This window comes from Notothenia rossii (genome assembly GCF_949606895.1).
Source record: "Notothenia rossii genome assembly, chromosome: 1".
NCBI classification, from domain to species: domain Eukaryota; kingdom Metazoa; phylum Chordata; class Actinopteri; order Perciformes; family Nototheniidae; genus Notothenia; species Notothenia rossii.
The window spans coordinates 77906651-77931952 of NC_136912.1; the positions used below are offsets into that span (position 1 = coordinate 77906651).

The 25302-nt window shown below is 37.4% G+C and overlaps 2 protein-coding genes across 3 annotated transcripts; both read left to right on the forward strand.

Moving 5' to 3' along the window:
* The first annotated feature begins 701 nt into the window (after positions 1 to 701).
* Positions 702 to 12911, forward strand: zap70 (zeta chain of T cell receptor associated protein kinase 70). 2 transcript variants are annotated; one of them, XM_079672036.1, is made up of 14 exons: positions 702 to 750; positions 1479 to 1589; positions 6285 to 6748; positions 7629 to 7789; positions 7888 to 8026; positions 8130 to 8211; positions 8400 to 8422; positions 8504 to 8543; positions 9350 to 9542; positions 9677 to 9883; positions 10575 to 10767; positions 11357 to 11497; positions 11583 to 11695; positions 12344 to 12911. In XM_079672036.1, exons 3-14 carry the CDS (start codon positions 6344 to 6346, stop codon positions 12459 to 12461), a joined length of 1815 nt encoding a protein of 604 aa, XP_079528162.1. In that variant the 5' UTR covers positions 702 to 750; positions 1479 to 1589; positions 6285 to 6343; the 3' UTR covers positions 12462 to 12911. The 2 variants fall into 2 exon arrangements, with proteins under 2 accessions (XP_079528162.1, XP_079528163.1); XM_079672037.1 differs by lacking the exons at positions 702 to 750; positions 1479 to 1589 and adding an exon at positions 6047 to 6066.
* Positions 12912 to 14130: 1219 nt separating this feature from the next.
* mob3a (MOB kinase activator 3A) lies at positions 14131 to 20193 on the forward strand. Its single transcript, XM_079672063.1, has 4 exons — positions 14131 to 14371; positions 15599 to 16164; positions 18053 to 18255; positions 19751 to 20193. Exons 2-4 carry the CDS (start codon positions 15747 to 15749, stop codon positions 19778 to 19780), a joined length of 651 nt encoding a protein of 216 aa, XP_079528189.1. The 5' UTR covers positions 14131 to 14371; positions 15599 to 15746; the 3' UTR covers positions 19781 to 20193.
* Positions 20194 to 25302: the final 5109 nt, after the last annotated feature.

The window sequence follows — 25302 nt, forward strand, 5'->3', positions numbered from 1 at the left end:
AAATAATTGTAATAACGAAGGAGGATTTGCATGATATGTTGCACAAGTGCACAACTTTTCTTTAAAAATGTTTATTTTATTTTAGGTCCTATATAAGGTGACGAAATGCTTTGTTAAAAAATGAAATAAAAGTAAAAAACAATGTAATGTTTCCTAAAATTATGTTAATGCCATGTTTTAGCCTAAGATTGACTCCATCGGAAGAGAGGTGCATTTATCGTTAATAAGTAAAAGTATGGCCTTATTAAATTATATTGTTTCAAACTTTTTGAGAGCAGAGAAGCAACTGGAGCTATAAATCCATACCATATTCAGTAAAAGAAAATATAAAAAACCCAATGGTCGAACTAATTCAAACTGATATACGTTTGCTAACCTTTTTTCCAGGTTATTATTTTCTTAATGCTCTGCTGTGTTTAAAAGTAAAAAGTATACACTTTCAAACCAAGCACAAACTCAACTTTTCCTTTTGTCAAAACATATACTTGCCTACTCATTTGGTACTCATAACCTTTTGTATACATTGACAAGAGTAAAGCTGCTTTGCAGATTCATCAGAAAGTACTTTTTAAACGGAAAACTCTTGGTTACCAATTTCAAGAACAGTCTGAATGAACATTGCTGCTTTTATTTTTGAAAGCACGCATCTTGTTTTCCGTTTTAGTTTCGTGTGTTGCTGTGAGACTTGATTGAGGGGGGTCTGCTGATTGGCTGCCTGATCTGAGACCGAGGAAGCAGCTGCAGCGTCAGGTGGGGGTTTGTTTGAGAGGCCACATTAGTATCTCTGCTATTTGTACTGTGGCTATTCCACAAGTGTTGTGTGCGTATACGTGTCATAATGGTTCATCTGTATTGAAAAGTACAACACACTTCATATAGAAATTAGGAAAGATTAAATCCTTTTAACGTCACCACTGTCTACAAACATTCACATTAAGATGAATTAGCAAGACATCACATAGGAGTAAAGACTGCTACAATTAAATTCTAAAAACACTATTTCTATTTGATGCTTTTGTGTAAATTGTATTAACTCTGGTAAGGTTCCCCCATGCTTACTGTTGTTTCCACTCTGTATGTTAAGCTAACCATCCAAATGTTGGCTTTGTATTTTAAAGGAATAGTATACGACATAATGGTAGAAACACATGATCCCAATATATATTGACAGATAATAGGAAGAAGAGCAACATTTAAACACACATGAGAGGGGGGTTGCTGTTTTAATTGTACTATCAGCAAGAAAGCAACTACATGGAATAATATTTCCAAAAGGTGTCAACAAAAATATGTATTTAATGTTGCATTAACCAAGCTTTTATATTTTGACACATTGTACAGTTTGCAGTTCAATCATGATTTAAAGAGCTCCAAAGAAGAAAGAAAATGCATAGTCCTATAGAGTGTGTGTGTGTGTGTGTGTGTGTGTGTGTGTGTGTGTGTGTGTGTGTGTGTGTGTGTGTGTGTCTAACCCATAGGTCTAACCCCAACTTGTTCACAGCACCATACTCCACTGTCAGATCAACAGATATATCCTTGTCTCTGATGCAACAGCACGCTCGTTTAGCGGTGAAGCAGGAAAACGAACTGTAAGTAACTTAAATTGTCAATGTTTATCTGATTCAACAACAGCCATGCTTTGTATTGTTGGAATACACATTTTTAAATTAACAAAAATAGAAATATTGCACTTAATATGATTAGGTTAATGAGCCTGAGGAAAAGTTGTATTAAAGTTATGCAACAAAAATGTTTACTTTTTAAATGTATTTCCCTTAAAATCAATGTTTCTCTTGAATAAAAATGCTTTCCAATACACATCTATCTATAAAATAGTTTATTAGGGGGTTTGGCTGTGTTAAAAGTGTATTTTAATACTTTTTATCATTATTCTTTTACATAAAGTTCCCAGTAATTTAATCCAAATTGAGTGTGTGACCTAATGATCTGTGGTATTTATATTCTAATTCATCTTTTTAATTCAAGCCATACATTCACAGTTTAAATATCTGTTTCTATATTTCCATAGCCAAGTGTGTGTGTTACAACGTGTGGCTGAGGCATTGTTGCTTTGGCTTACAGAAGTAGAGATAACATGTGCAAAAATATAAATAGCTGCTTTCATTGTGCCTTGGAATAGAAAACCAAAAATGGGTAAAGAGCTCTGTGTGTGTGTGTGTCTTTTATCGCTTGTTACTTTTCTTGAAATGACTGGATGTATTTTTGGTCCTGGACTGAAGCATGAAATGTTCCAGCCACAGTCTGACAATATCCGTCTGGTTAGCCAAAAGGTTCATGTAATACAAAATGTGCTTGTTAATTCTGAGTGTAAGTGTGACAGTGTTTACTGACATTCAAACATTACATTTAGTTCCAGCTGAAACAACAGTTGACACCAAAGCCTCATTATAATAAGTTTAATTGACAGATTCAGATGAACCTCTTATCCAAGTGCAGCTTATCCTTAAGTTTTTTTCCAATCATCACTTAAACAAAGGTGGGAAACAATTAGTTCATGTATGAGGGTTAAAGGACACATTATCTGTGGGCTGATGCCTACATGTTCTCGAATGCTGATGTACGTATGGAGGAATGCTCCGAGTTACATAACAACAAGCTTACTTTACTGATAGCACAACCCAAATAATCAGGATCTAAAATAACGTAAATAGCTCAATAGTTATCACTGGAATGTTCTGGATTAAGTTATCTACAGAATAACAGCTTTTCCTTGTTAAAGAAGCAAATTAAATCACTGACCTCATGGTATTGCTCACACGTATGATTCATGAGAATAAAAGGGTTTAAATGTCTCTGTACGAATGAGTCTCGACGCTGTTGAAGGGGTTTGCGTTTTGTGCTTTTACTCTCTATAAACAGAAATAAAGAGATCACTATTTTCCTGACCGCCACTTGATCTTGCAGCCTGACGTTAACGTTAGCATACCACTGAAGTTTTTTAGATGCTTGGGTGCAATGTTATAATGAAAAAGTCGAAGACAATGACATCACGTCACATCTTTTCCACTATATATATAATTTTATTTTTAACACATTGAAACTAAAATGGTGGCATTGACACAAAACAAAGACCGAAAACGCTAAACAAAAAGACTGTTTAATAATTGTTAATCTATATCAAATGGAGTATATAAGGTCTATCATAAAATCTACTAGCTCGGAAACTACATTTTCAACAGAAATAAGTCATTAGTTTGATCATCTGTTAAATCCAAACCGTTTAAATTATTAGTGACAGGCTTCATATCTTTTCAAATATAAACATTATTGTTTTAAGGCTGTGTCAGCCAATGCTAATGGCTCTGTGGATGACAACGTATGTTTGTCATTCCACTACATTGGTCTAGAATGAAATATCTCAAATACTGTTTGATGGAGTTCTTAAAGCTTTGTTTTGATGGTTGTTTTATGTCTTTATTGGGGCAATAGAATATTCACGGGAGCTTTACACTCTTTAGGCGTAGACTATAGCATTGCTACTGTAAACAAGTGTATAGACTCACTTAATAACCCAGGGGCACAAGCCTCTTTAAGTATTATCCATAGTATTCTATTGAACGTGTATAGCTAAGAATTCTCTATCCAATACATTTCCGGTGCCTTTCAATCTCTGGCATTGATTAACCTGTACAACAAAAACATCATATTCAGTTTTTGTAGACAAAAGCTTTACTAGATGATAATCAAGATGTGGTTTTTCATTTGTATTTAATAACATCTACTTTGTGTGTGAGGACTCCTCTGTGGAAAACAAACGGTCACTTCACTTCCCACTTGTTGAAAACCGACTGACTCACAGGAGGTTCTACACAGCTCACTGTCTGCACACTCTGACACTTTATTTGCAGAGGAATTCTTTTCTTTAATGAAGTACGTTTTTCTACTTTGAATTCAGTTTCTGTCTTTTAAAGCATGCTGTCTTAAATTGAAATAATGGCTTCAGAGGAAGGATACAACTCAACAATGTGGGTTCATGTCATCATGTGTCAGCTCATCGTTACACGCTTTGCTTTTGTGATTTATTCTACATAGAGGAGAATAACCTGAATACTGTTTGACAAACTGGTCGTTTGCTTGTGCCACAAACCTTAAACCAATAGAACAGCTGTACAAGAGAGCTATCAAGGTGTTTGACAGAAAGCCATATTCATACCACCACTGTACCATCCTTGAAAAACAAAATGTCTTAAGTTTTGGCAATTTAAAGTCTTTTAAAAGTATGTGCTTTTTTTTATAAATGTTTACATGGACTGCCCCCCCCCCCCCCCCCCCCCCCCAGTCAAAGCAAAAATCCGGCATATTTACACTTGACGCATTTTTTTCGTTTTAAGTGTTCATTAATGTGCATTGTTCCTGTCAAATAAACGATTAAATGAAATAAAATGAACCATACAAAAATATGTTGAAAAGAGTGGATCAAAGTGGAGCAAGTGGAGCAAAGAGTTGCCTTTTGGATCAGATAAAAATACTTTTATGTCTTGTTGGAAATCTGTAACTGTTTTTAGCTGGTTCGGTCGTGTCATGAATTACATTAAGTGTGACCAATATTATTTTCATGCTTTTTGGTGTGTTATAAAACTATTTTTCTCTTCCAGTTTGAGTTTATTTAAGTAATATTACTGTCTGTGATTAATTAAAGAATAGTGTCACAACTGTATTGCTAAATGTTCACTGGGAATTACAATTTTGGAAAACATTATTAAGATGGTTATAGTATCATAGCTGAAATCTTCAGTCAACAGGTTGTTGTTGAAAGTCTTTACATGTCTCGTTATTAAAACCACAGTTTAAAAATGAAATATATTTAACTTGTAAATAATCTTATCCTCACTTTTGAAAAGTAGTAACAGGAACATGTTGACTCTATAAATGCCTTAAACTTCTAATCAACAATAAAAACAGAACCCAAGTACATTTAGCCTCGCCTAAAGACAAAAATATGGATTCAAATGCCCTAAAGAAACATCAGATGAACAGCTGCAGGTGTAGTTTATGAAGCCTTGTTTGGTGCGTGGGATATCTGTGTGTCCACATCGTCGGCTCTCGAGGTCTTTGTTGTGGGAGGGTCTTGTGTCTTGTGGCGGCTTTGTGTTTCTCCTCGGTTGTCCATTATGGATGTGGGCAAGAATCACAAGTTTGTAGCCAGGAAGCTGAGGCTTTTACTCACTGCCTTCAATTTTTTTAGATTTTCAAACAATATGAGGTGTTACATAAAAAAAAGATTTGTCTCTTTCAGAAAAAATGTCCTATCAGAGTCCAGTAAATAAATAAGAATGCATTTTCTTAGGAGTGTGAGCTTTCTATTCATATATATGACACAGATCAACAAATCAAATTATAAATCAATTACCAAAAAGGTTCATCTTAAATTCAACTATTAATGTTCTGTAACGGTTGAACTAAATCATTTCTGCACGACAAGCTGTGGTTTTAGCTCTAACTCTTTCCTGTTTCTTCTTTATTATAGTGGGATTTTATAAAATCTCAATTTTTATTCCAAGCACATCTGCGAATTCAAGTTATTTACTTTCTGCGTGGTGTGCTGGACGCAATTTGATAATTGTCAGTTTTGTTTTTATCTCCAACAGGCATTTTCCGCCTGCTATCACATTTCCAAACTGCAGTCAAAACCTGCTTGATTTTTATCTTATCTTTAGGTCTTAATTTAACACCTCTCCTGAAGTTTTATATCAGCATTTTTATTTCATTCATCACATTATAGCTGTTTTGAATATGTAGTGAGGGGAATTTCCTAAATATAATTTCCTCTCAGTAAGGAAAACTTTTACATTTGAGTTTCTAAATCAGAAGGAATGATCTCGTAGCAAAAAGCACCTGTTCAACGGAAGAACAAGATGCTGGAGAACAGAGGCTGTGAGGGCGGACTGCAACTTCCTGTTGTGGCTTTGTCACCAGTTTGTTAGTCTGAAAGCTCCATGCAGCCAAAATGTGTGGGTGCTTGGTGCTAAATATCACGTCTGTGTAATGTTGACTGTATTGAAAAAACTAACTCTCTTGGTGTGTTGTAGAAGACAAGAAGTAGAGGTGAAACTAGCATGATTAGCACTTGTTAAATGTTGATTTGAAACTGTCATTTCACAGCTGCTTTGTAATTTGGTAGATTGTAAAAATGTTTTAGCAGACATTGGAGGGAACCTAGCTGCTTAAAGGTGGAAAGGTCAGAGGTCAAACAATTTGCGCTTTTAGCCTTTTAAATGTAGTTTTGGCTTTAATGCCTTTCCTTTCTCTCTCTCTCTCTCTAGTTAATTTCCACCAACCAGAACTCAAAGCCAAAGTCCAGCTCTTCTCTCACAGCCTGACCATGTCCTTCGACCCGGCGGCCGAGCTGCCTTTCTACTACGGCAGCATCAGTCGCTCAGACGCCGAGCAGCACCTGAAGCTGGCCGGGATGGTTGATGGGATGTTCCTGCTGCGACAGTGTCTCCGCAGTCTGGGAGGCTATGTTCTCTCTATCGCGTTTAACCTGGAGTTTCACCATTACCCTGTAGACAAGCAGCTTAACGGGACCTACTGCATCACAGGGGGGAAGCCGCACTGTGGGCCTGCGGAGCTCTGTGAGTTTTACAGCAAAGACCCCGAAGGGCTGGTGTACCTCCTGAGGAAACCCTGTCTGCGCACCCCGGACACTCCGATACGTCCCGGCGTGTTCGACAGCATGAGAGAAAACATGATGAGGGAGTACGTGAAGCAGACCTGGAACCTGGAGGTGAGGCTGCTGTTCATCATTTTGAAGTTTTATAAAAGTGAAAAGAGTTCCTACTTTTCAAATAGTTAAAATAAGTTGTTCTGTAATTGAATAGATTAACATAATATTTACACTTAGTAGTTAATGTTACTAATTAGTTTAACTCAATTTAAATGTTTTGAGGTGCTTGCAATTTTTTAAATTATTTATATTACTTACTTAATCGTTTTTATGTTACTACAATCATACAACCCAATAAAAGCCTATACAATACAAACAGCATTAAGGGTTAACAATTATTCCACAAAAAGTCACCATTTTTTTTTTCCATTTGTTAAATGTCTTTGTTTATTGCGTTTGAGGTCTGGCCATCTGTAGTAGGACTTCAATCTGAAGTCCTGTAGTTTTATGATTGGTCTCCTGCTGCTGACAGTCCCACACTGAGACCAGTAGCCTTTTATCACTGGTTGGCTTCTGCTAAACAGCCAAACTGGCTCCAGATGTCTGTAGACCCCCCTGCAGGGACCAAAAGGAGACAGAACAATCATAACCCCCTGTCTGCAATAGATGCAACATATCTTAGAAGTAGTGAAAAGTAACAACATTTTAGCAAATTAGAACATTTCACATAAAAAACATAAAGAAATTGAACATATTACAAATATTTAAGTACTTTTTCTACAAAAAAATATAAATGCCTGATATGATATGCACCTCTTTCATACTGTATATTAAAATATATTGCAGCAGGTTTTCAGGGGTCCAGGGGCAAAAACTTTTACAGACCTTGCTGATTGAATGTATTTAGGGATGCCATTTGGGATACTTGAAACAGTAAATACACTCTTAATCATTGTGTGAATTCTGTCTGTTTTTGTCTTTTTGTGGTTCTTCTGCTCAGGGAGAAGCGATGGAGCAGGCCATCATCAGTCAAGCTCCTCAGCTGGAGAAACTGATCGCCACCACGGCCCACGAGAAGATGCCCTGGTACCATGCTAAAATCACCCGGCAGGAAGGAGAGAGGCGGCTTTACTCTGGCGCACAGCCTGACGGCAAGTTTCTGTAAGTCGCTCAAAGTGATGTGTCTTCTTCTTTTTTTTCAGCCAAAGGTCAGAGGTCACCATGCGGTTTTTAAGCAACTCTGTTTTTTTGTTTCTCAGAGTGAGAGACAGAGAGGAGTCTGGTACTTTTGCTCTTTCCATGGTGTACGGAAAAACAGTGTATCACTACCAGATCCTCCAAGACAAGTCAGGGAAATACTCCATGCCAGAGGGAACAAAGTTTGACACAATCTGGCAGGTCTGCGCCCCATAACACTCTCCTCTTCTTTCATTATCTATTGATTAGGTAGAACCTTATTATGTGTTTTATTTAAAATATAATGTTCTCTTAATCTCTCTAGCTGGTTGAATACCAGAAGATGAAAGCTGATGGCCTGATGACTAATCTCAGGGAGGCGTGCCTAAATGGCAAAGCCGCTGCAAGTACTGAACATTTCATTTCCTTTTCACAGTTGTGTTAACATTTATTAATTTTTGCGAAACTGTAACCCTAGCCTTCACTGCGTTTCCAGTTCATGATTGTGTGTTATTTGTAACATTTAACCTTGTTGATCATTACACTTACTACTCAAACTAATGATATACATATTTTTCTCTTAACAACCTTTCAGAGACTCCTAGTATTCCTACAACAGTAAGTACTGAGTACAACCTGCACTGTTAAATTCAGGATGTTATTCTTTCTCTGAGATTAATTTGAATGTCACTTTTTCAGAGGCGTGCTCCAGCAAATGGATACACACCGCCCCCTCATGGTCAGTCACCTGAAGTACAACTTACTCATACCACACAGTTAAATGCTCAGTTATATGCACTTGCAGCAAAGTTAATTTCATTTAAGAGGATTTTTTTTAGGGACAATGTATTAACCAACATCAAACACCACAGAAGTTATAACCTAAGCTTGTTTCTAATGTCTCTCCCTATGTTTGAAATACATAAAACTGAAAAATAAGAATAAATTGTATTTGGGGGCCTTTCACGACACCCAGGACGCCGCCGTACTATTCAATAAATAATCAAATAAAAATGCTCCAAACTAAAATAATCAATAAATATTTATTTAGAAAAGCAACAATACAAAAGGGTAAAGATTCTCTATGACAAGCACTAGTGCTACTATTAAAATACATTTAAAGCAGTATTAATAGTATACAATGTACTTTAATGACTCATTATGCATGAAATGGTTTCTGTTTTTGTTTGGTTTAATATTGGCAAAGCACCATATGGTTTACTGATCATATATTTTGATGGTAAAAACGTAATCTGAAAAATAACTAACCCTTGCTTTTCAAATAAATGCAGTGGAGTAGAAAGCACAATATTTAAGTCCCCTAAAACTGTAAAAAAAAAAATACTCATCATGCTTACAAACATGTTAGAGTTACTGCAGCTCTATTTCAAAACTTCACAGAATCACACACAATCTTTTTTTAGCGTTTCTTTTTAAAGAAAACACAGAAAAACATCTCAAAAACGATGTATCAGCAGTTCATTAGCATGTACAGCATTAAACCTGTCAGAAATTGGGTTTCAACCCTATGGTTTGCTCCCTCAGCATCGAAGCTGGCCACCAATGTGCCTGCAGACCGTGAGGTGCTGCCGATGGACTGCGAGCTATTCAACCCGTACCACAACCCAAATGAAGTGAGGAAGTTCAACATCCAGAGGAGTCAGCTGCTGGTCGATGAAGTGGAGCTCGGCTCAGGGAACTTTGGCTTCGTCAAGAAAGGAGTCCTCAAGACTGATTCGTGAGGACTTAAACATTATGAAACAAAACAAGTTTCAACAATGAACCCAGAAGTGGTCTTGGTACAGCTGTACCGTAGCCCATGCACCGTCTCTTGAGTAAATCCACAATGTTTTGTTGTTTGTGTGCTCTCAGGGGCCAGCTTGATGTGGCCATCAAAGTACTAAAGAGTGACAATGAAAAGCTGGTGAGGGACGAGATGATGAGGGAGGCAGAGATCATGCACCAGCTCAACAACCCCTTCATCGTCCGCATTCTGGGTCTGTGCAACGCCGAGAACCTGATGCTGGTCATGGAGATGGCTTCTGCCGGGCCACTCCACAAGTTCCTCTCCACAAATAAGTAAGTTAAACCTATGTATGTATATACATGTAACGCCTCTGATCATTAAAAAAGATAAGATGGACCTTCATTAATCCCCATGGGGAAACTCAGTAGTTTAACAGCAACAGGGTAAGATTGAAAAACAGGACATCACAGATTCACACAAATTAATAAAATGAAGGGTAAAATCAAAGATTAAAAAAAAAAATGATAGATAACTATAAAATAAGAAATGAATTCAAATGGACATATTTGATAATGATCAGTTGTTCTTCTTACTTTATAATACTTAGTAGGGGAACTAGTAAAGTATTTTTTATTATACTTATATAAATAACAATTTTGCCATGTTCTTGCAAGTTACCACTTAAAATAGCAATGTCCACTTGTCCACTTTACAGACACATGTCTTAATGTTATTATAATTTTTAAAGAGTGATTTATCCTTCTCAAAGGGCTGCATTTGAAAGATGTTGGTGAAAGTATTAAATATTTCAGAAAAAAAGTATCTTGTGTGGCAAAAAAAACTCTTCTATCTCCTCAGATTAATGTAGTACCCTATGGTTAGAATAAAGTGTCATACAAGCCCATCTATCGTCCGAACTTTGATTTGGATATGGACAAAACACAGTTCTAAAAGAGAAAAACTGAATGAATATTCCTCGTCATCTCCTGATTTTTGTGACAATCAGTGTTTTGGTCACCACAGGGACACAGTCAGCGTGGAGAACATTGTGAACCTGATGCACCAGGTGTCGATGGGAATGAAGTATCTGGAGGAGAAGAACTTTGTGCACAGAGACTTAGCGGCTCGTAACGTCCTGCTGGTCAACAAACAGTTCGCCAAAATCAGTGACTTCGGGCTTTCCAAGGCCCTTGGAGCAGACGACAACTATTACAAGGTAAATGTTAGATGTTACAGGGTTTCTTTACAACAACCACATAAAACACAACAATCAAATACACAATCATGTTTCAATAACCAGGCAAGCACAAAGACCAAATAGTTAAAACAAACCAAAACAATGAGTGATTATACTGCACTTTATTCTCAAAGTCAATAGCAAAGCACAGCATACATCAGTAAAGATTCAAAATAAAATCACAAAATAAAGGAGATAATACAATTAAGAAAAATGGGAAATAATATCAATACCAAGTGAAATTATACTGGCCTGTGTTGGACTTACAGATACATATTTAAATAGTTGAAAAAGTTGTTATTATCGTATGTTATTTCTATAACTATTGGATATTTCTTCTGCTCTGATATTGTTCAATAATGTTAAATGTCACTAAGGTACAAATCACCAAATGTTTTAATGTTAAGAAAAGTAAATGATCAAATCTTTCAGCATCCCTTGCCCATTGTTAAAGCGCATAAAAGTCCTTTGTTCTTTAAATAAACATTGTTATCTATAATTATCAATATTGATGCAGGCATCCTCTCATTTACATGTTGCTTTTTTTCGTTCCTATTGTGTTGTTCAGGCTCGTACTGCAGGTAAATGGCCTCTGAAGTGGTACGCTCCAGAATGCATCAACTTCCACAAATTCTCCAGTAAAAGCGACGTGTGGAGTTTTGGTGTCACAATGTGGGAGGCCTTTTCCTTCGGAGGGAAACCTTACAAGGTACCAGAGCACAATCAAAGTCATCCATCAATTACATTACATATTAAATGGAATTACAACTTTTTTGTGTCACAATTATGTCTAGAAAATGAAAGGCCCAGACGTGATGCGCTTCATTGACAGTGGAAGCCGCATGGATTGTCCAGCCGTGTGTCCTGAGCGAATGTATACAGTGATGAAAGAATGCTGGATATACAAGTAAGAAAGTGATCATGTGATGCTTGTGCAACTTTACATGTTACATTTACAATGCATACACATAAAGACAATTCAGTCACACAAAGCCATCATCACAGATACAACAATGAGTCCTTGTTATAATAAAAAATACCCTCGTCCTAAAACACTGTTTTAATTGCTTCAATCAATATCAGACTTTTAAGAGTTACTATTTTCTGTATACTAAAAGTTTGGGGATGTTATTTTCACAGTCTGGGAAATATGAATGAATTGAATCACAGACCTCAGTGCTCCATTATACTGTAAAAAAATGCCTTAATGTGGTGGAATATAGAAACATCTTCAATTTTCAAGCCAGGGCTCCAGAACAAAAGCCTGATAGCAGATATCTAAAGAGTGCAGCACAATGTTGCTTTTATCAAGCAAATGAACAGTCATGCACTGCAGCAACGGAATCAGTTATTGTGTTATTATCAAGTCTAAAGCATGACTGCTGGAGCTGAAGGACATTACCTTCCTCACTCAGAACTAAAGACAATGTACCATGTCATGTGTTGTATTTGACATTCGGTCAGCGTCAGACAGTAATGTGACCTCATCTTGCTGCATTGCCTTCCTCTAATCACAAACCTTCAACATCTGATCCTATCCTTCGTCTCTCCCCAGGCACGAGGAGCGTCCTGACTTCAAGAAGGTTGAGGAGTCCATGAGGTCTTACCATTACTCCATATCGAACAAGGCCACGCCTGAGGGAGCTGCAGCCGCTGCCGAGCCTATCAAGTAGACAGAAACAAGGCACATTCTGTCCCCATGCTGCACAAAGCATCCTTTCAACCGGCCATTAAAGATCCCAAACAAAGAGCTTTTTATGAACAGTGCACACTGACCAGCTTCAACTGCTGTACCAATTCAGCTAAACAGGCCTCGATGATAATAAATGTGCATTGTAAATTGGACTTCAGTAGGTCGGCCATGTAAAAAGGATCTGTGTCTCCCTGTCTGTCTGTCATGATTTGAATGTTAAGTTTCGAGATCTTTGCATTGTTGAACAATTTAATTTTATACTGTGGTATTTTGGAGTGTAATGGGAGTATATAGTGCTTATCCAATTGGTTTTTCACAGTATCTTTTTTATGCCAAATAATGTAGAAAGAAATTGCTAGAACTGTACACTTTTTAATAATGTTCTTTTAACATTCCTGTGAAGTAAATGATTAAATCTGTTAACCTGTTACACATGGTTAAATGTGGAGTTCATAATCAGATAGACCTACATGCACTTTTGTTTTTTAGATATTATGAAGTAATACAATAGAACACATAACAATGTAACTATATAGTCATTGATCACTCCTTCTGCTGACTTGCACAGGGATGTTCAAGATGTTTCAACCTATGGCAGACATATATGGGGAATAATGTATTTGAAACATGCCTTGTACACATGTGCAAAGCTCTTAATCTGGATCATCTGCATTGGAAAAGCACAAGACAGGTTTAATGTAGTCTTGCCTTAAAATATTATAATTTTGTTTAATCGTTTCCAGAATTGTATGGAGAAACATAGCAGTTTTATGATAATTGTACGGTATCCTTCAAAGTAAATAAATAATCAGTATAAATAAAAGGGACATTAGCATTATGGTTTGAAATACACATTAATCTTGAACCATTTAAATGACTTTAAAGCAGAGTTTCCTGTGTTTTTCCTGTCAATAATCCAACCATGATGTATTGTGGTTTATTATGATTCTTTTCTCTGCCCCCTTAAACTGCCAGGCAACAACTGAAGGGCACGCGACACCGGAAGTTAAAGGATTACTCTTCAAAATAATGGCGTAATGTTTTGTCGGATAGCATTAGGCCTACACATTTCATGTTGCATTCAACCGCTGTGTTGAGTGAGATCTCAATTGCTTTAATTAGTAAACATTGAATACAACAATTGAATAACAAGTTGAGGAATTTAGAATGTACTTAAGTAAAAGTAAAGGGCAATGTATTCGACAACAACCATTATTAACATAAAAGTAAGCAAGGGATTAATATGGTGGTATGACTTCCTAAATGCATAAACAAATAAATAATATACTTACTAAAAAACCGAATTATGTTTAGAATAAATGCTCAATTAAGGTGGAACATAAAGTTAAGTGTACTGTCGATATGGAAATTATGTAAAGTTATTATTTATATATTAATGATTTATTTTCTCTCTTAAAAAATTATGATTTTCAGTTAACTTATGTAAAGCAACCATGTTGAATGTGTCCTCGTGTTAAGAGTGGAGTCACGCCTGTTATGCTATTCTTATTTGCTAAATGGTTTCGGTCTTTCAACGTCACATATTGTAAGAGTTGATTTCTACCAGCGCCATTTCTACAATAAAGAGATGTAACAAAAAATTACAATGTTCAAAGGGTTGCATTATTTTTTGAAGGTCCTGCCCGGAAGTAGCCACCGACGGATTTAACTCGACACTGGTGTACTTTTCGTTTGGTAGGGAGGAGTCAGACATTAGTTTCTTTTATTAAAGTGAGATGTTTATTGAATTAGCAGTAATTATTCATCATGTATCACGTATCCATAATGTAGGTCGTGCATTCTGTAGATTTAAAACTATTGATTGGTAACCAGATAATCTCCTATAAGAAAAGATCGAAGCAAAGTGAGCGGAACAGGAAGGCGGAACAAGTAAGTTCGTGAAAGTGCTGTTTCAACTATGCGATTTCGTCACCGTTTCATCGTCCGTCTAATGTAATACATGCTTCCGTATGGTTTTTATTAACATGTGATGTTACCTTAGTATGAATAACGTGGGGTTTGTCTTTTCTATGTGTGTAGCTGCTTTAGAAAGCAACAAGTCAGCCCGAGTTAGCATGTCGCGTCACGAATAAACTTCGTACAGTCGTCATGTGCCCCGCTGTTTAATCTCTTTTATCCTTGAAAGTGTGCTTAAAACGAATTAAAATCCGCATCATTGTGAAGATTACGGTGCCGTATTTAGATAGATGTATGATTAAAGCTAGTAATGCTCTGTTATAATGGGTGGTAGACGTGTGACTTGGTTTTTATTGTCATTCCGTAGATTCTTGAAATGACTCATGTTCACTTCAGGCCGATGTTTCATCTTTAATGCAAGCTTCTGTCTCTGTTGAGACTTGACGTCTACCTGAGATGTTCAGGTTCCCATCAATGCATTTGGCTTCATCACTTCTTCTCAATGTAGTGCCTAGATTAAATCATAATGAAGTAAAAACGTCGGCGTTTCGTTTCGTAGCTTTCACATGTATTTATGTTTTGTGGAATACAAAGAAGGTTAAAAGAGGTTGACATTACCTCCACCTTTCATACCAGCTCTCAAGATATTTAGGATTTATATTTTCCTAAGAAGGTGTGTGAGTGTTTTATACTTTGCTGCATCTCTGCAAGCAACTCTAGGCCCAAGACAATGAAACAACTGGAACACAGATGCCATTGTTATGTAAACCCAGCATGTATTACATGGTTAATACACATCAGTAATAGAGGTAGAAGTATTTATATCCTTTATTATCCTCATTTAGGTATTTTTAAAAGCATGAATGCCAAATATTACCAAGTTCAGGCTTCTTACTTTTGAGGATTTGCTGCTTTTGTTCAGGTACTTTGACTCTTGGGAATTGTGATGGAAAGTTGTCTCTCTTTTCTCTGATATGACAAAGGATAAATATGATTACTCTGTAACAAATATCAGTAGAGTTATCAATAATGAGAACAGTTGAAGTTGCAGCTATAGATTGAAATAGTTTTGTGATGCAGGAGGAATAGGTTGCAAACTCAAATCATTATTGATAAAAAGTATGTATTTAAGCAAAAAATATACTTCTATTAATAAAACTTTGTTCTTTTCTTTCTCTTCCCTCCTTTTGTCATATGCAGGATCACACACTGACTCGAAACAAATACCAGAAGACAGTTGATAACACAAACTCTGCCCTGGTTGTTTAAACAACCTTTTAACCTTTTTAACAGTAAATAACACACACAAAGCATTCAAACTAATCGTCTGACTCTGCCTCACTCAACAATGTCCATGGCTCTTAAACAAGTCTTCAACAAAGACAGGACATTCCGGCCCAAGCGCAAGTTTGAGCCCGGGACGCAGCGCTTCGACCTGCACAAGAAGGCCCAGGCGTCTCTGAACGCGGGGCTGGACCTGAAGATGGCCGTGCAGCTGCCCCACGGCGAGGACCTCAACGACTGGGTCGCCGTCCACGTGGTAGACTTCTTCAACCGCATTAACCTCATCTACGGCACCATCAGCGACTCCTGCACCGATCAAACCTGCCCCGTCATGTCCGGAGGGCCCAGGTACGAATACCGCTGGCAGGACGAGCACAAATACAAGAGACCGACAGCCCTGTCAGCCCCTAAATACATGAGTCTGCTCATGGATTGGATTGAGGTACAAGTCAACAATGAGAACATCTTCCCCACCAATGTTGGTAAGTGTTGAGATTATGGTGTTAAGACTTTAGTGTGGTAAACTCTTCATGCTGAGATCCAGAATTAGGTCACAGGTTTTTGGTTTCTGTTTGTCCTATCAAAGAGTAAAATGTATCTTAGCTGTCAACATTCAACAAGGCTGCTGTAAAGAATATTAGGCGGTTGGTTCAAATCCCTGAATCTGATAATCAACTCAACAAATCAACAATGTTCACAGACTCCTCGTAACGCCAAAAGATGGCATTGACCAGCTATTACTCACATCAATTAAATCAACCACAGTAGGCTATTTCAGTTCCTATTCTGGTCCACAGATAATGATCAGTGCCCATCCAGAATAACAACATTTACATCAAAGTGATTTACAACAGTAAAGCCCCCAGTGATGTTTGATAAATAATGATTCAATGTATTCACAGTTGAGATTTGTAACCCAGTGGTCCCCAAACTTGGTGTCGGGACCCCCACAATGGCTGGCAGGATACATATGAAGGGTCACAAAACAACTAACAGAAGAGTGAAATGGAGCATATTTATGCCTCACAAAGTTAGAGTTATTATTCAGATTTCCCTCTAAGGTCTACTTTTGTCCTGTAAAATAAAGAAAATGTAGATTGTGGGGACTCTCACTTGGTTGAACTGGTCATAACTGGTAGACGTACTGCCTGCAACTGGGTTACAAGTAGAGGTGGTTCTGTTTTTAAAGAGGTTCATGAACCTGTTGAGAGCAAATATTATGTTGTGTTTCCACTGCTTGATACGCATTTGCTAGACTAGACTTCAATCTCTTTCGTACCAGGTGCTGTTCTCTATTTTGTTTTTCCACTCCACAGTACCTTCCAGTGTAGGCAGGATTGTCCGCTCATCCACGTAACATAGACGCGTGAAACTGACGTGACGTCATCTTAAAAACAACTCTCGCTGAACCCTTTCTGCAAACAAACAGAACGTCTTTCACACCGTAGAGTTGCAGGGCGCTATTCAAATATAAACCTGGGATGAAAAGATTCAACAATTTGGTTTGCTAGTATTGACGGCAGTTTGGCTATTTAAAAATGCCAGGTAGAAAATCAGAAGAAATAAAAGTAAAACATATTTTAGTATTTCTTTCAATTGACTACTCATGCCAGCGCTAGTCATAGTAAAGATCCCAAAATAAAACGTTTTTAAATAACAAAAAAAACATGTAATGAATGCATTGCAAAGTTAAAATTAGGTACAAATACAATTATGCAGAGTGAAGGCATTTAAAAATCTGAATTCACTCTATTAGATAACCAAAATATGTATTAGATTAAATCTTGGAGGCCAAATTAATAACGTTACCCAAAGTGTTGCACATTACAAACATGACTTGTAAACCTTTATGCTGTTGTGGCATTGACGGTGTCTCATTATCTCATTCAGTATCTGTTTGCATACCTTTGCTGTGGCTCGCAATCTGACTAACTACAGAAACATCCAAGCAATGGATTAAAAAAATGGGTCACACAGTATACCGGAGGATATAATTAGACAACATCTGATTCGTGTGCCCTCTGGAACAGATTCCTGAAATATTATTGAATTAGTTAAAGTAAAACGACATACTAAATGAATCACTTGGTGAGATCAGAGGCTTATCACTCAGACTAAGCCATGTTGATTTTCCATTTGCTGGTCATCATGTGGTGATACTGTCTGGGCCCCTTCAGCATGCTGGTACCATACCTGAGGGATTCCATAGGACAAAGACACACACTGAAAGTTTCAACTCAGTAAATATTCTGTAACTATTGCATTAAAGACATCAGGATTTCAAATGTGTTCCTCTCTGTGAAGCAAATGTCAAAAGGTCATGCTGGATTGACCTCAGTGTTGTCTCGTCTTTATCTGTCTGACCCGCAGGTACTCCCTTCCCTAAGACCTTCATGCAGGTGGCTAAGAAGATTTTGTCTCGTCTGTTCCGGGTGTTTGTTCACGTCTACATCCACCACTTTGACCGTGTGAGCCAGATGGGGGCCGAGGCTCACGTCAATACTTGCTATAAGCATTTCTATTACTTTGTCACTGAGTTCAACCTCACGGACCACAAAGAGCTGGAGCCTCTGGTGAGTGACGATGCTGACACAAAAACTAGATCATGTTTAAAATATTGAATTTCAAAAACCTCATAAAGTAAGGCGTAGCAGTGTTGTTTTTTATTTTAAGACGCCAGTAATCAAAGATCACTTTTACTTTTTATTTTACTTACTACCTAACATTGTGCATTTTACAGATGGTATAAAAACTTAAATAAAAAGTCATTAATGGGGATTTACAAAATGAGATAATTTCCTCTTGTTGAAATGTTGAGACTTAACATATCAAACAAAATGTACTTGTAAACCATACAAGAGCCTGGTAGGACTCACATTTATCAGCAACTTGCCTGAGACAATCATTTGTGAAACAGGATGCATCGCAATCTGCATGTAAGCAGCACAACTTACAAGGTCACTTATGTCAAACAAGACCCTGGATCTTTTTTTGCAATTATAATGAACCATGCAATTTCATACAGACATATATATATATATATATGTTTGTTCCCAAATTAAGGAACTTACATTTCTTTTCATGGATTATTGTACTGCCCCAATTTTTGTTATAATGTGATTGATTGTGTGCTGATTGTCTATTGATTGCCTCTGACCCCTCCACCCATTGTGCGAGTCTCTAAGTTCTGTGTGTGTTGGGCATGTGTCAAACTGTAACAAAGCCCCGTGTGACCAAAGTCTTAGACAATAAGCTGGATGTTTGCTATGGAGATTAGCAGGGATGCACGCATGGTTTGACGCTTCATTCATAACGTTGACATTCTTATTATAAATCAACATAGGAATGCTGCGCAGTTTCTTTTTTTGCATTTTCTTTTAATTCTGTTATTAGTATTGTACTGTTTGAAGAATTTGATTCCTGCGGTGGCTGCTTAGGACTTTTTCCGCCTTGTGTGATCCAAATATTTCCAATAACTCCAGAGAGTTTCAAAATCCATTAAGAAAAGAGAAATATTTCCTTCCAAAATTCAGAACATGTTTTTATCTATATCCATATTAGCCTGTGTTTACATTACATTACATTGCATTTAGCTTTAGTTTAGCTTTTCATAATTATTTCAGGGACCAACAAACAGTTTGCTGTAGTGCTTGCTGCACGCAAAGGGGGGCAGTCTAGCAACATTTTTAACAGCAGGTTAAAAAAAATATGACAACACACATTCAAAGCTTCATTCGATAACCCCAAAAAAAGCATTAGAGAAAATGAAAAGGACTCTTAGCACATCCCTAGAGATTAGTGTGCAGATATTTTGACCTTTATTATTTGCTATACCCAGCATTGTCTTGTACTGTGTTGATGTGTTGTAGCTTCTCTTGGCCCCAACAGTAGTACATCTCAATATGTTGCTTTGCTTTGTGTATTTGTTGCTTTTATTCAATATCTTATCTTCATAAGCTTACAGTTATATATAAATAACCTGCTTATTGCATCCTAAAGTGTGGTAACATCTCAAGGTTTTTTTTCTGTATTTCCTAACTCTGAGTTCTGTGTGTCTCATGTCTGCAGAAAGAGATGACTTCCCGGATGTGTCACTGAAGGGACAGAACTGACCGGTTGACACACACCGGGCGATCTCATCCGTCCATCAAGAAGACTGCAGAACTAAAAGAAAAAACAAATTAGAAAAAGAGTCTATTTTTATATTTAAGTACTGTAATCTATTTTAGCCACATACTGTAGGTTTTGAGCTTGTGAGATGAGGCGTTCTGTTCCTTTTAAAGCGTTTTCAAACATATTATCAGAGCAAAGTATTAAGAGGTATGTTTGTCTCGATGTTTTTTTATTTTATTTGAATCTCAATCATTCCAGGATGCTTTTGTCTATTTGTCTGTAAAACAATCTAAAGTTAGTATGAATTCTTACTGTACTATATAAAAATCACTATGTTGTTACATCAAAATGATTCTCTACTGTGATAAATTGACTTTGGTAATCAGTATTTAAATTCACACTGACTGGCATTTGTTTCTGAAGCTTATAGTGCCGGGCTACGACCTTAACAAATCTATTACGTTTTGACTTTAGTCTCAGGTTTAATCAGTTTAATCGCTCACATCTGAACAATCAATGTAGTAATTTAGTATTTTTATTTAAGAGTATAATGTACAAATGTTACAATCAATTTGGTTTTACACACATTAAGTTACACACAGATAATAATAAACAAATAATAGAGTATTGGTCTGCTGGTGACTCAGACATTGTCAAGTCTGATTCATTGCACACTTTTGGCCGTGGGCCACCAGGCAGGTTCTCAGATGACCAACCTGTAGGTGCTGGTTGCAGCTGAAGGTCACACGAGACTCAAATCTCACTGCCATAACTGTTGGCACTTTTAAAAGACTAAATATAAATCTGTCCACTGGGTGGCATCAGACACCATAACCGTATATAGTGAGAACATAACTAATCCTACAGTTTAATGTAAGAGGCGTTATGCAATCTGCCCAATGTCCCAGTTATTGTCATGAAGAGGAAATTGCGTATTTCTAGAACTAACTGGAGTTAATGATTGGATCAAGCTGGTTATGCAAGCAACATCCCAGACTGAGCTGAGCAGAATACATAGAGAGATTTATTTTGAGTGAGGCCGGCTCTGCATGATCGGGTAAACAATGGTCATGGAAAATCTTGAGAACAACCTTGTTGGTTTGGTTTAGAAGTTAACAGTCGTAATGGATGGATTATGTGAACAATGAGGATCAATTATTCACAAAGGAAACACCTCACAAATAACACAATAACAAGATACACTGGAAGGAGCCATAACTATGATATCTTTAGACATAAAGAAGTAAAGCAAAATGACATGGAGCAAAGTATAGTGTGCTTTTGAAACCTCAAAATTGCAGCACTTCAGTAAATGTACTTTGTTACATTCCATCCCTCTCCAACAGTAGGATATATTATTTCTACAGTAATTGCCATTCATAATTCCCACTTTATTATGAATAACACATCTGAATAAACATGATGTAACTTTCTGCCCCAATAGCCAATACCATAAAGCACTGTGATGACCTGGTTTCCTGCTGAAACCTGATCCTCTTACAGGATTGTCCCTCCTCTCAGTGGGGTCACTTCCTCAACTCTCCACTGTACTCGCAGTTGGTGTTACGTGTGTAGTACCCGCCTTTTGCTCTTCGATCGCTCTGCTGTGTTTTTCTCTTCTGGAATGTACCAGACTGCCCCTGAAGGGGTTGCGAGATGAAGGAAAGTACTGGAAAGAGGCCAAGAAAAGGGGGAAGGAGCTCAGGCCGCAGCCAATCAGACTGGAGCGTGTCCAGCTCTGTCAGTGTGTAAACAGCAGTATGCCCTGTTGTTTTGATGAAACAGTGTGATTATTTGCACAGAGTAAAGGGTTTGGGAGATAATGTGACTCGGAAAATGTTCAAGCACACACCCTAACGGTTTTGTGTCTTGTTAGTTGTTCACCACGTGTAAAGCTGTAGCTAGTTTAGGAAGGAAAGGGATCATAACATTTAGGGGATTTTTCACGCTGAAGAGGATGCAGTTTAACAGGCCAAACAATAAATTAAGAAAACTGAAAATAAACCCTGAAAGAAATAGTTGGTTGCATCCCTGATTGTCACAATTATCCCATAAAGACACACTAAAATGTCACATGTTTACATAACAAACTAAAACATTTCCATGTCTATGTCATCTTACACCATTGGTAAAAAGAGCAAACGTGTGATGATCTATAACATGTACCCACTTAAACTTTATTAGACATTCATAAATTAAAAATAGTGACAACCACTGCAGCCCAGCCCCAAAAGATTATTGAAATAACATTTCAGCTGTGTGTTGACAAGTTGCAGACTGTATGTAATGTATTATCCAATCTGCATGGAGATTCTAAGAATTTTAAACATGACTGTTTTCAAAATGCTTTGTTATGTTACGTAACAAGAGCACATTCAGATTTTTTTTAAAAGAAGGTGTTCCCGGGAACCAAGTCTAAACAAATCGAATGCTGTTGCCAAATGCTTGGTAACTCTTTCTGTGTTTAAGGAGTTTGACTAAATATTGGATTCATATCAGTGCTCGTGTATGGCTTCTTTCCAACGTAATACATAGAAGGTATAGATTTTCCCAACCAGATATGTTTGGCTTTCCAAACTGCAGGGTACTTGTTTCTAGGAAGTTTGCTCTGGGAGTTTCCTTGGAAAGGGTATGACCAGCACCTCCCACTGGAGAAAAGTATGCAACGTATTGCAACCGTGTACTGTAAGACAAGGCTGTTTGCGCCTTCTAGCACATTATGTAATGTTTGACAGTTTTATTTGGCGTTCCAAGGCAGGTGCTAATAATGAATAGATTTAAGATCAACAACATTCTACGTCACTTGCACAGTCACGTGTATGTAGCATGTAGTACTTTTTGTAATAGATACAGGATTGTTCTTGCAAATAATCCTGCTGGCTCAAACTAATGTTCATTTCAACATGTCAACCAAAATGACTTCTATCCACCAACAAAGCTGTATCAGTGTAGGTTTTTACTATGACATGGATGTATGTATGTGTAAGGTTGGACTTTATACAGAGGATATCAGCATTTAGGGGTCTTATTAGTACCTTTCATTATGTTTTTTAATTCTTACTAAGTAGCTTTAAGGTTTCCGACGGTGTCATACATACATTATGTTTTAATACAGTGCACACTCAGTATATTTGAGAACATTTTGTAAAATTGAAAATGATGCAGATGTACACGTACTTGCAGAAATACCTGCAGCTTCAACTCTATACAGTATCAAGACTAACCTCTGTACAAGGACAACAACAGAAACACACCCCTGTAGAATTTCAAACTGAAATAACCTCTGCATGAAAACAGAGCCCCCCTCCTCCTGAGTATCTCCTGATGAGGGCCATTCATGTCAGAAATGAGCTTGTTGAACCCAGAAGATATTTATGATGGCCCATCCCACTTCCTTATGACCTTAGTGACACAGGCCCGCCCCCTCTTACTTCAATGTGTGATCTTGTTTTCCTGCTAAACCTTCGGCTACACCATGTGCTCCTTGCTAGGGATAGTCAGCCAACATCTTGCGTAATGTTTGCTACCATTGAGCTTATGTGTGAGGGATAGAAGGTGAAAGGAGGAGAAGAGGCAGAAAGCCTCCTGTCACAAGACTGAAAACACCTTTGATAAACAATAAATGAATATGTCTGTGGACAAGGGATTAAATGCGTTATGAAAGAGGACATACTGTATAGTCTGCTAACAAAGCAATTGGTACAATAAAGCACTAACATTTCTTGGCACATACTGTAATTCAACATGTGGTCTGTTTTTATTCTAAACTTAATTGAGGAGGGTTCATGTCAAAGAATAATGTAAAATTAGATAACAAAGGGGTTTATAATCCCTCTCCTGTGCCTCTGTCTAAATAACATTTATTTTCATCTCTGGAAATACTGTATGCTTGTCATGTATGTGGCAATACTGCTTTGGCATATCACATTAAGCAGATGGGTTTTTTCATCAGAGTTCTTGGATTTCTTTCATTATCACAACTGTGATACACGACTGCACCCTCTTCAAAACAGCCTGCTCATCAGGCTACAACATGTGCCATCTATGCAGTGTCACAAGTAAAACAAATGTGTCAAGGGCTGCAACTGGCCACTGTGCCCACCTCCTTCGTCAATAACCAATGCTAAAATATTTTCATTAATTTACATTTAAAAATTAAGAAAATGAAAGTATCAAAACTGTTTAATTTCCCAAAGCAAATACCCTTAAAATCTATTAATGGTGGGATTTATATCCAAATATTGGAGATATGTTGTAAGTGTATCCGGTTGTGGAAAGTAACAAAGTGCATTTAATCAAATGCTTTGCACAGTTTGCAAATATCCTCTCTGTGGAACCAATGAAGGAATTCTTATTCTGAGGTACATTCCAACCTGACATTAAACAAAAAATACAAATGTGGCTTTACTTTAAGCAGCTACATCAAAAATGCATACACAGACAGTCATCTGCAATAACTTGCCAGTATTATAATAAAACCACTGACAGGAGTCACTGATTCTGCCTGCATTATGAGTATTTGAACACCTGACTCTTTCTCTAGATTGCATGAGGGTATGTTTGTTAATGTGATACTGAAAGGCCACAGCAGCTGATGTCATGCCACAGCCCCAGTCTGAGTGACTCAGATGGGGATTTCTTTGAACACCCATCTGGTCATGGCCATTCACCACTGGGTGTGAGCATAGTGTTTAGGGTGCTATAAATGTTTTTATCTTTTAAAAACGTTACATTTCTGAGACACACAAAAAGGCAGACATGTTCAACAATTGTATTTGTGCTGCTTTTTAAATCTTTTTGTTCTTAACTGTATTTGATTTAAATGTGGGTTTAAAGTAGACCATGTAGCTAAAATAATGTCTATTTTATTTTCCATATTATTTTCATGTACATTTAACGAAATGCATTTCAAGGGGGTTTATCCTCTCAAAAATGCAAAATACTGTTTATGTTGTGGTCTGTTTGTTTTTATATCATTAACACAAACAGCACAACGCTGAGAAAGTGTTCTTGTGTGTGCTTTATCCTATTTTGAATAGGCCTTGATGTCCAATAATGTAAACTGGTGTACATATTGCATCAGTGGCGTCCCTCTCCACCTCCATTTAGATCTCTTTCTGCAGATCAGCCGTAGGTCTGTGATGACGGTCAGTGTTGATGGGCACGCCAAGTACGGCACGTACTCGCCGTTTAGCTCCTCCATACCATGCTCCATACATGCCATGGTGGGCCTCTAGAACAAAAAACAGCTCATTGGCTGGATTCCATTTCGTGTTTTACAACTTTTGTACTTACCATTTTCCTGAAATGTGTTCAGATGTTCACCTGGGTCGACATTGAACTATCTATGTGACAAACTTGATTGAATAATGTATTTTTTACGTATTTTGCACCATGCTGAGCAGCTATTATTAGCTTGAGACGAGGTGAAGGTGTTACAGCCATACCAAATAGTATCAAGCATCCCGTCTGTTGGTGCAGTCCTGAGGAGGGAGGAGACAAGGAGG